This window comes from Eschscholzia californica, unplaced genomic scaffold, assembly GCF_041429995.1.
Source record: "Eschscholzia californica isolate CP2 unplaced genomic scaffold, dmEscCali1.0.p SCAF_4, whole genome shotgun sequence".
In the NCBI taxonomy this organism is placed as follows: domain Eukaryota; kingdom Viridiplantae; phylum Streptophyta; class Magnoliopsida; order Ranunculales; family Papaveraceae; genus Eschscholzia; species Eschscholzia californica.
In genome coordinates, this window is record NW_028238461.1 from 2,836,407 (window position 1) to 2,848,742 (window position 12,336).

The window sequence follows — 12,336 nt, forward strand, 5'->3', positions numbered from 1 at the left end:
ATAGACTTTTACATATTTGAGAAGCATGAGTGCCATTTGAACAGACGGAGGAGAATATACACTAGTGGAAGGGGTAATTAGGTAAATAAATAGAAAGTGAGTGTCTTTGTTTGGAGTATGATATGGGTGATAAACTCCAATATTTTGAGTCAAAGTCAATCCCCCAGGCCCCATTGCAAGTTTTGTTAGTCATAAACGTCAACTAATACCTTTTTCCACGTAATTTTCTTCACAAACTTTTCAACCGAGACTTATTGTACACATAGAAATACATAAAAAATTGAATAACAAAATAATAATAATAATTACGATTATTATCGAAGACTTCTAGTAAGTATATTACAGTAATCAACTTAAACACATCGGGATTGATTTGATAGTAGTAAGAACGAAAAAAAAAATATTTATTCAGTCAGACCTTCTTTTTTATGTTAATTGTTTGACAAAACTTACTAGTTCGACATACAAAAGGTTCAAAGAATTAAATACAAATTATCAATTATACGAATGACAAAAATCATATAAATTTGTATCTAATTTTGTGAAATGGTCTATGTGTGAAAATGTGATACCCCATAATAATACCTTCATAAAGCTTGAATGTGAAGTATAATTCTCTTTGTGAACTGTGACATGTGAAGGCACAAAAGTGAAATACTTTTCTTCTCACATCACCTACCCACCAATGTCCCTTTTTCCTCTTCCCACGTACTCTATAAATATTTCAAAACCCTAACTCTTACCATCACTTCAAATTTGCTACTTAAAAGTTATATCTAAGCTCTTATGCCTCAATTGCCTTCCCTTAGTTTCCTCAATGGAAGGAATCAACTCTAAACCCACTCTTCTCTCCCTCTTTCTCTTAATTTTCATCTTCATTCACCTTAGATAACATGGTAGATGCAAATTCCCACACTTTTGGAGGAGTTCTAAATCCTGTGAAAATGGGACTGCAAAAGAAAAATTTAGCCATTTTCGTCTATATTGGCATGATGTTGTTAGTGGCCCAAATCCAACTGCAATTCAAGTAGTTGCACCACCATCAATGAAAAACTCCACAAACGGGTTCGGTTCCATAGTCATGATCGACAATCCATTGACTGAAAAGCCCGAATTAAGTTCAAAACTCGTGGGGCGAGCACAAGGGTTTTACGCAGCCTCGTTGATAAATGACTTGGGATTACTTATGAACATGAATTTTGTATTCACCGTTGGAATATATAATGGAAGTACGGTAAGTATTATGGGAAAGAACGCAGTGTTTTCTAAAGTTAGAGAAATGTCCATCGTAGGTGGAAGTGGGGTTTTTCGGTTTGCTCATGGATATGTTCAGCCCCGAACAAATAAGTTCGATCCTAAATCCGGTGATGCTACGGTTGAGTATAATATTTATGTATTTCATTATTGATCCTAATTTCGTATTACATTAGTGAAAATGTAAGATGAAAATGAGCTAGCTTGTTTACCTTGCTTTTTTTCCTTTCCTTTTTTATAGTAGGATGTTGGCTTTTGAGTATATTATTATATGAAATAAATTATGAAAAAATTCTAGATTTGTGTGAAGGAAAAACTAATTTAGCGTATGTAAAAAGAGTAATTGTTTCGGGTTAGTAATTTTCGAGAATAATTCAATCGTATTAAGAGAGTGAATGCCGAGGAACAACCATAATTACGTAGAATAAACATGTACACATGATATTGATAATGATCTAAAACAAAAATAAAAGAAAAAATAACAACTGGCTAGATAACCAAATTTCTCACATAATGGATTCGGTGTTGTTAATTTTGATTTTGTGAATGGTCGGATCCTATTTTACCAAGTTATTCATTTTTTTCAAGAATGACAATTTGAGCAAGGAGTCAATGTGAAGTTTCTCTTGTAAGTAAATAATGACAATATGACAAAGGCCATGACAAGTCCACTTTTTCTTTTTATAGGAATTTGGACTCCTAATGTCAAGATTACGTGTTTAGGTCTGATAAAGATGATTAGTGCCACCCGAAAGGTGTTCACGGAGGTATAGGTGACATCGAAATAATATCTCGTAAACACGAGTCGAATAAACAAGGACATAAGTCATGTAACTTAAAGATGGACTATCCACAAAAATGAATTAAAAACTAAGTAACTAAAATCTAAATTATAAGCGTTAAAAGATGCGAAGGGGTTGATCATTAGGCGTTAAGCAATGAAATAAAGAACAGATCATTACTAAATTATTGTGAGGCTAGGGTCTTACTCTTAAATGTGAGAGAGGTCGAGGATTTTGGAAGTCCATCTCGATACACATATTCGTATGGTTCTTTGGTCTCGATTCCTAATTTCTATGCATACTTGACTCAAATGTAGATACTCTTAAGTAGTACATATTCCTAATTGGTATAACTAGTCAAGGAGATTTATATTTATTCCATGTCTGAGTCATAATCGAAAACAACAAGTAACAAACAACAATGAAACACGTTTGACATGAATCATTAAATAAGATTAAAATGTTTAATTGAAACGTGTGTACTGCTTCGAAATTAAAAATCGGACAAAACAAACATATGCAATAATTTATCAAGACTTCATCACGAAACCCTCAACAAGATACTTAGCCACTCATGGAGAGTTTGTACATTCAAATATAATAGAGAGTCTAATAAAAAAAAACGTAGACCTCGTGAATCAAAGAATCACACTCCCTTAATTTCACTTTCTTTCTTCTAGAGTTCATTTAGCAAGAACTAAGAACAAGTACCAAACAAGAACTAGAAAAATTAGTTATCAATATATATTCAATCAATCATAAGAGTAGTCAAGAGTTATGTCTAACCACATGAATCATTCAAGAAATCTTAAAATAACCCTAGAAGGTTCAAGGAACAAAAAACACAAGCCAATCAAGAGAAGAGCCAAAGGAAGCTGCTGGCCCAGCTAGTGTGCACTGCTCGGTCAGGACAGCTCCAGTCCGGCTTCCCTTGCGTGAGTCTTTTAGCCTGGCTAGAATGTCAAGCTCAGTCGGACTTCATCTTAGCACGCGTCCCTTGAAACTGATCTTCTCGGACGGGCTGAATAGTTGCTGGGCCTTCAGCAGTCCCACAATGGCTTCAATAAAGATGTTGTCCTCATTCATGCATGTGAATTTGTTCATATATGCAGTATGAAGGTTCATCTAGTGATATGAGCTTCCGTATCACATTACCGGTGTCCATGTTTCATTATTTGGTTGAAAATGATATGTGAAATGCTCGCAATGGGTACATGTCCGATATCTTGGAGATATTTGTATGTTTTAAATGTTTTATGTATCAAAGCACAACAACGCAATATGAATTGCTCGTAAACAATAGCACACGACTGTTCATAATACCTTGTGGACCTAGAAGAGATTAGTATAAACTAACACAAGAAAATATGAAAGGTCATAATATGTTTTCTTAGATATAATATTTTTGAATACGGGCAGTATTCCTATTTGTGTTTGTTATTCTAAAATATCCGATAAAATATTTATATTTGTATCTGATATATGATACCTGATCTTCAGATATTTTAGATTCGGATGCGGATCAGATACAAACACAAATATCTAATTATCCATTAACAGACTTACCAACACAGAAGACACGTAATCATAAACACAATTGGATAGATCCTTGCAACAATATTATTTATTTTCATTAATCTAGATCTAGTACATAATGTAATTTAGATTTCACACAATTGGATAGATCCTTGCAACAATATTATTTATTTTCATTAATCTAGATCTAGTACATAATGTAATTTAGATTTCACAACAAGGACATCATTGACTCTTAGTTTCCTATGCATGTGATTGTGGGTTTTATAAAGTATGGATTCGACCCAGTTGGGATTTTTGGCTTCATCTAGGAAGCTAATTCTTACTCACTTGAGGAATCTTGACTCACTTGATATATCTTTAGGAATAGAAACAATATTGTTAGTTCTTGAGATGACATTAGGTGGCGGGCTTTTGTTATGTAAAGGATTCGGCCCTGTGGGGGTCCTTCCTTCGATTTGGAACGCTATTCTTGACTCACTCGACATATCTTGAGGAATACGAATGCCTTTGTTATTTCTTGAATCTTCTGAGACACTAGGTGGTGGACTTCCATTATGCAATGGGTTCGGTCCAGTGGGGGTCTCTGCTTTGATTTGAAACGCTACTCTCGAGACATTAGGTGGTGGACTTCCATTATGCAATGGGTTTGGCCCAGTGGGGGTCTCTGCTTTGATTTGAAACGCTACTCTCGAGACACTAGGTGGTGGACTTCCATTATGCAATGGGTTTGGCCCAGTGGGGGTCTCTGCTTTGATTTGAAACGCTACTCTCGAGACACTAGGTGGTGGACTTCCATTATGCAATGGGTTTGGCCCAGTGGGGGTCTCTGCTTTGATTTGAAATGCTACTCTCGAGACACTAGGTGGTGGACTTCCATTATGCAATGGGTTTGGCCCAGTGGGAGTCTCTGCTTTGATTTGAAACGCTACTCTGGAGACACTAGGTGGTGGACTTCCATTATGCAATGGGTTTGGCCCAGTGGGGGTCTCTCCTTTGATTTGGAACAATATTCTTGACTCAATTGACCCATGTTGAGGGGTATGAATGCCTTTGTTATTTCTTGAGTCTTCCGCGACGCTAGGTGGTGGGGTTTTATTATGCAGCGGGTTCGGCCCAGTGGGGGTCCTTCCTTTGATTTCGAATGCTATTTTTGACTCACTTGACATATCTTGAGGAATATGAACGCCTTTGTTATTTCTCGAGTCTTCCGAGACACTAGGTGGCGGGCTTTTATTATGCAACGGGTTCGGCCCAGTGGGGGTCTTTCCATTGATTCGGAACGCTATATTTGACTCACTAGGTGGCGGACTTTTATTATGCAACGGGTTCGGCCCAGTGGGGGTATTTCCTTTGATTTGGAATGCTATATTTGACTCACTAGGTGGCGGACTTTTATTATGCAATGGGTTCGGCCCAGTGGGGGTCTTTCCTTTGATTTCGAACGCTATTCTTGACTCACTTGACATATCTTGAGGAATATGAATGCCTTTGTTATCTCTCGAGCCTTCCGAGACACTAGGTGGTGGGCTTTTGTTATGCAACGGATTCGGCCCAGTGGGGGTCTTTCCTTTGATTTGGAAGGCTATGCTTGACTCACTTGACATATCTTGAGGAATATGAATGCCTTTGTTATTTCTTGAGTCTTCCGAGACACTAGGTGGTGGACTTTTATTATGCAATGGGTTCGGCCCGGTGGGAGTCTTTCCTTTGATTTCGAAAGCTATTCTTTTGCTCAAAACTTGTTGAGGTTGTTCACCATTAATGTAAGAAGCAACCTGAGTAGTTATTCCATCTAACTGTAAATCAGAAGATGTGGCTGGAGATGAAAGGTTAAGAAGAAAAAAGATAGTGAAAATTAGCATTGTAAAATGCTTGAATAACTTCATTGTTGGAGTGTATTAGCTAGAACCAATTGTAGTTAATTGATTGTTGATACTAAACAACACCAAGAACCATTCAATTTATAGATTTAAAACTACCTATGTGCATTTAAATTGATGTAATCTTGTAGATTTACTAATTGATTGATATTATCTTTTGGATTAGAATAAAATATAGATGTTATCTTTCAGATTTACAAATAAATCGACGATGTCCTTTAAATTTACCATAAAAATTGTATTATTTTTTAGACATACCATACAAGACAGATATTTTCTTTTGGATTAGCTATCTCACTTTTACTCCCTTTTAGATTTGCTACACAATCGATATTTTTAGCTTAAAAAAATAGTCTTACATGGGAAAAAGATATTTGTAACTAATGTTTTACTATAGTCATACTCTCCAAAATCCATTTTCATCATTTAGTTTCGAAATTTCAGACCTTAGTTACGTTAACTTATTTGTATTTTCATCTTTTGTTAGTTTTAGTTTTCTAACAATTCTTAATTTGCAAAAAGAAAAATCTTACTATTTTTATCTGTCATTCCCTCTGGATTTGTATCGATAGATTAACTAATGACCGCCGCTTTGGGGAATAAAGAAAATTCTCTAGGGAATAAATTCTCGAGGGAATCCAGATTTTTCGAAAGTTTTCCGGGGAATAAATTTTTATGGGGAATATAGAACACATTTTTTTTGAAAATTCTCTTCCATCTCATCTGTTCTCTCTGCCACTTCATCTTCTCGCCACCTCATCATCTTCTCCGACGACCTTCAAACATAATTTTTTTTTCTCTCTCCTCTCTCTCTCTCTAAAAAAATGTAATTTTTTTTTTCTGTCCTCTCTCTCTCTAGAACACAGATCTAGACATTAAGCAGAAAATTATGAAACAAGAACAATTAAAGACAATTTCCAAGAAACAATCAAGAAGAAGCTCACAGATTTACAATTGCTTCTTGAAAGAACTCATTTTAGACTTTCAGTAAATCCTTCTCCTTCCGTTTTAAGAGTGCATCAATCTTCTTCATATAGTCATCAGTTACTTTCTGCAAGTCACCTGACCTTCTTCTGCTTGTTTCGAGACAACCTTGGATAACTCCTTCCTCCTGTCAGATGTCAATTATGGGATGGTGAGCCGGATGACTTTTCCATCATTATTAGGAGTTAAACCAAGATCCGCATTACTGACTATGGCCTTCTCAATTGCTTTTAAGCTAGATTTGTCATATGGTGAAACTAGGAGAGAGCTCGCATCCGGAGTACTGATCTGTGCAATGGTTTTCAGACTAACAGGACTTCCATAGTATTCCATCTCAATTCGATCTACCATGGTTGGACTTGCTCTTCCTGTCCTAAAAGCATTGAAATTTTCTCGAACTGATTCAAGAGTCTTCTCCATCCTTTTTTTAACATCTGTCTCGATAGCAGACTTCTCGGCTTCTATCTCTTCAATTGTTGCACACCTCAAATCTCCTGTTCTCTTCTTTAGCAATTGGGCTTTGACTATAGGCTTGGCAGAAAATTTGATAGCACCATCTTGAAATCTTACGTAATTCGAAGATGCACCCCATAAAGATACAATCCTCGTGGTTGAAAGATGTTCCTCGAAAACCACTCTTCTGCTGTAAGAACCTCGAAATGAAAGAACGGATTTTGGAGTGTTTGAAGAAATAGGTTGACAGATTGACCATACAGATGAAACCGATGAAAATGGGACCGCCATTGAATAGAAAACGAGTCTCTCTCTCTCTCTCTAAGTGTGATGAAATTAGGGCAAAAAAATTATTCTTTAAATTTAGAAGTTTTTCTTAGAGAGAGAGAGAGAGAGGAGAGAGAAAATAATCTTCTCCGGCCGGCGACCTTCGCCGGAGAAGATGATGAGATGGCGTGAAGATGAGGTGGTAGAGAGAGATGATGAGATGGAAGAGTCTTCTAAAATTAGAAGCCCCTTAGCAATAAAAAAGAAACATAAAAGTCAATCTTATTTGACTAAGTTTAAGAAAAGTCTTTATTCCCCAGAGAATTTTCTTTATTCCCCAAAGCCGCGGCCTTAACTAATATTTAGTGTGATTAATTGGTTTCACATAACTTTGGTGCACTTCATTGGATCCAAACTATGTAGTGTCTACTCCTCCGCGTTGCTTGAAGAGCATTTTACCATCGTCGGTAAGACGAAGGTTATGCATAGTGTAATTGACACATCAAATGTACTGGACAAATTTCGAAATGCTCTCGATTACATGAAGTACATTTATAGTGAAAAAAAATCTTTTAACCACATCATATCTATACAATGGCCAGCCAAAAATCCATATTTGATCCACATTTGTATCGAAATATCTAAAAATATATTAAAATCCATATATCAAATACTGATACAAATGTTCGTCTATCAAAATGTTATAAGTTTTTATTCTCCCTGATCGCAATTTAAGGAAACAAGAAAAAAAATCCAGGTACAAAATTGATGGAGACCATCAAGATGGGCCTCACGGCCGAACTAGTTAGAGGGCCTCATGGCCGAGCCCATTAGGGTTAGAGTTTAGGAGTTTCCATGTTTTAGTATTTCCTACTAAGTCTAGGTTTAGAAGTTTCTATGTTTGAGTATCTTTGATATTTAGGAATGCTAATTTGAGTCTATCTAGAAGTTTCTAAGTTCCTATAAAAGGAAGTTAAGTTTGTCCTTGTTATTCAGATCAGAGAATATTATCAACCAAGTTTATTATTAATCAAGTTATTAATCAAGTTTATTGTTTATCGTTATTTTATCAGCTTTATTTCGTTAGTTTAGTTTATTAACAATGGTGGATTCCATTACTTTTACGCTTCCGCAACAATCTACATCAGCTGGTATTCAGAGCTTTAAGAATCTGGGAACAGATAATTTTTTAAATACTTCTCATCTTGAATGTTGGAATAATCTTCCGCGTTTAGGTTGGGATCCTTTTAGAGATGCACAACAACTCTATGTTGATCGAAAAGATCAAAACAAAATTAATGTCGATTCCAAAATTCCTATGTTTGATTATCAATATCATATAGATTTTTGGATTCAACAGATGGAGGATTGGTTTATAAACCAAGAAGTCCATGACGAAGATAAGGTTTTTGTTATCGAACAACACTTGTCTAAAAGAGTCTATGAAAAGTTCAATGCAATGCAATGGAGACTCATTAATCAAGGAAAAAAATTCGTCGACGATTGGACTACATTGAAAAACATCTTTAGGTATGTTTTTCTTCCTTTAGATGAATATTTTTCATATGTGGAGACAAAGATTGAATCCAGTAGAAAGTTCTCGAATGTTATTTCGGTCACCGTGTTCGATGGTATTGAAGAAGAAGTTCTTGACAAAAAGACTAAAATTTTCTCAATGACGGAGGAAAAAGAAGAACAAAGTGAATTATCCTCTTTTAGCTTGGAAAGGTCAGTTCATTCTAGTTTAGATTTGATTAAGCCATATTCGAGTTTGGTTTATAAGCAACACGAAGATGAACGTGGGAAGATCGTTCAAGTGAAGAAATTCAAGGTTGATTTTTCCATAAAGTATTATGTGGTGTTTGTGGTCTTCTTCATCAAATTAAAAGATGACGGGAGATGTTGCAATTTGTTGGAAGTTTCTTTCCTACATTTATTTTTGCAAGATTCTTTGCACTATGACATTGAAGCTAGTGATTTCGTGCAAGTGGGTGTCCTTCGACCCCAATGCACCATTCGCTCGAAGTGGGAATTACGGATTGCATTGTTCAGTCTCACTTGAGGGCAAGTTCGTTCTCGGTCGGGGAGTATGATGGAGACCATCAAGATGGGCCTCACGGCCGAACTAGTTAGAGGGCCTCATGGCCGAGCCCATTAGGGTTAGAGTTTAGGAGTTTCCATGTTTTAGTATTTCCTACTAAGTCTAGGTTTAGAAGTTTCTATGTTTGAGTATCTTTGATATTTAGGAATGCTAATTTGAGTCTATCTAGAAGTTTCTAAGTTCCTATAAAAGGAAGTTAAGTTTGTCCTTGTTATTCAGATCAGAGAATATTATCAACCAAGTTTATTATTAATCAAGTTATTAATCAAGTTTATTGTTTATCGTTATTTTATCAGTTTTATTTCGTTAGTTTAGTTTATTAACAATGGTGGATTCCATTACTTTTACGCTTCCGCAACAATCTACATCAAAAATTTTAAAGAGAACCTATGGATTTTATCAAATGTTTTAAGTTTTTATTCTTCCTAATTGCACTTTAAGGTAACAAGAAAAAAAATCCAGGTACAAAATTTTAAAGAGAAACTGTAGATTTTATCAAATTTTCACGAGCAACAAAACTTTTTCTTCTTTCTCATGTCGTCCCATCTTCAACCACCACATTCGGACATAACTAGTTCTTCGCACCCCCACCATTTCTCTCATCTCCCCTCCTTCCTCTCTCTTTCCCCCCTTCTCTTTCCTCTCTCTCCCCTTCTCCTTCCTCGATCTCTCCATCATCCTCCTCTGTCTCTCTGTTCCAACAAAGGGGAGGCTCCCTTTGCCAGAACGATTAGTGAGAGGGAATAAGAGATGAAGAGGAAGGAAAATGGAGGTGGTAGTCGAAGGAGAAGAGAAAAAAGTGGAGGGGGGAGAGAGAGAAAGACGATAGATAAATTTTGGTGGTGGTGGTGATCGAAGGAGCAGAGGGAAAGACCTCAAAAACATAAAGCTCGCTGACCGTGCCAGTTCGTCGACCACCCTGTTACCCGTTCGGAGAAGAAATGGTGGTGAGGGATTGGAGGGAAACAAAAGAAATTTAACTCAAGATTTTTCCCCAAAACGGTAGCCCATTTATTTTTATATCCTCCCAATAAATAACAAATTTTAGTTTATACTTCCCATCCAACATATTAAATATTGTCCGATATTAAGATACGAGGGTATAATCCGCGCCCGCCGGCGACGGACAGTTCTATCACATGCGTCTCGTGAAATGATTTATACGCGCCCCACATTGCAGCTATAGACACCCTTCAAAGGCTAAAGTTTTGAGAGATATACATATAAATGGGGCACCTACAACAACAATAGGGGTGTCTTAAGTCTTTCCAAAGAAAAACGGAATCTTTGAAAAGATGTTCTTTCTTATAATCTCAATCTTTGATTAATTTTTAATCAAAACTGAACCTTTAAACTTTGATAGAATCAATCCTAACTATTAGAGAGAAACATGAGAGAACAAATCTTAACTATTGGGAGGAGGGGGTGATGGGCCTAAAATAGGTCTATTCCCGCAAGTATACGGGGTCAAGTTATAGTATTGAAAATAAGATCGAGTATCGTCCCAAGAGATAGGTAGGTAACTTCAAATATTGAATGCGGGTTTAACCCAATAATCAAGATGTCAATAACTACTTAGACTAAAACACACACACACACTCCACTCATAAATTTGATGATTGATTTGTAAAGAAATAAGAAAATAAATGAAACTAACTAAACTATCTAAGAGAGGGGAGAAGATATCTAAGGTTATAAAATCCACCATATAATTTCACTTTATAAAACAAGCACTTAATTACTTAAATCTCTTTTGTATTTACTCGGGATCCAATATAATGCACTATTTAGATTCCGGATGATGTTCTAGATAAAACAATTTTATAATCACTAATTCTAATTGTCTTCCTTATAAAGATTCGGATCACTTAACTATTATTCATCATCTAAAAAGCATACTCCATCTAACAACTTAACGAAAGTATGAAATATCTAATTATGAGGCATGAATAATGGAAAGAAAATCCAATCCATATAGATAAACAATCAATAGACATTAAAGCACATCAAATGATTTAATTAATCAAGAACAAGTATTATAAAGATCCAAAATGGGTTTCATTCACAACCTTAGATTGCTAAATTAACTATACATGGAATCTAGAGTGACATTCATTGACATTGTAAAATAAATGAAAATTCTAAGAAATTAATGGAAAGAAATCACCAAGAATGTTCAAAATCCATATTCCCATGTATCTCCATTTTATCCAAGATTTGCTCCATTTGTGTTCAAGAATTGTACTCCAAGAAATCCAAGTAATAGCTATTTTATTGCAACCCAAATAAGAAAAAGAAGGAAAATGAAGAAATTAGATCTAGAAAGAAGTTGGAAAGAAGAGATGAAAGGGGATAAAGATGATAGAAGAATATGGAAGAAAGAAGGAGAAGACTATTAATGGAAGAAAGAATAGTGGTATAGAAGAAGTAGTAGTAGAGAAAAATGAAAAAATAATGGAGAAGATAGATTTAGTAGTAGAAAAGAAAGATTAGGTAAGAGGAAGTATAGGTTGAGTAGAGAAGAGGAATATTGGAATAGAGAAGAAGGGATGGAATAGAGAAGAAGGGATATTGAGAGGGTTTGCAAGTCTAAGTTCTAATGGAGGAGAAAGGGATTTATTTATAGGGTTAGGGTTTTGGTTGGGTTAAAGTGGTAAAAAAAAAAAGGAAGGGTTAAAATTGGAAAAATGGGGGTTTAAAGGACAATCTGGTCGGCGGCTAGGGTTTGGTTGTGATTTCGGATGCTAGGGTGTGGTCGGGTATAACTTAATAGCTTGCGCTTGGTTCAGTAGCCGTCGGATGGAGGGAGCACGGGATGCACAGGAGCCGTCGGATCTTGAAAACGCGGTAGCGGACGACCAAGATTAAAACGTGGGCTCGGGATCATGGGAGCTAAGTTGCGACGGGTAACACGGGATTACAACAAAGAGGTGACGCTCAGCAACCGTCGATCTGGGACACGCGGAAGATTGCGGTCCAGATTAAAACGTGAGAAGGGGGCTACCGAAGGAAGTCGCGACGCGCTACAGCGGATCATACTCATAGGTCTCGTTTTGTTGCTGAGCGAGAATACGGG

The 12,336-nt window shown here is 36.2% G+C and overlaps 1 protein-coding gene and 1 pseudogene across 1 annotated transcript; one reads left to right on the plus strand and one right to left on the minus strand.

Annotated features, from left to right (window-relative positions):
* The first annotated feature begins 768 nt into the window (after positions 1–768).
* Positions 769–1,408, plus strand: LOC147541544 (dirigent protein 22-like). The gene has a single exon (XM_086636471.1). It carries the CDS (start codon positions 1,046–1,048, stop codon positions 1,406–1,408), a length of 363 nt encoding a protein of 120 aa, XP_086492597.1. The 5' UTR covers positions 769–1,045.
* Positions 1,409–6,393: 4,985 nt separating this feature from the next.
* On the minus strand, positions 6,394–7,214 carry LOC147541545 (ribosome-recycling factor, chloroplastic pseudogene; annotated as a pseudogene).
* Positions 7,215–12,336: the final 5,122 nt, after the last annotated feature.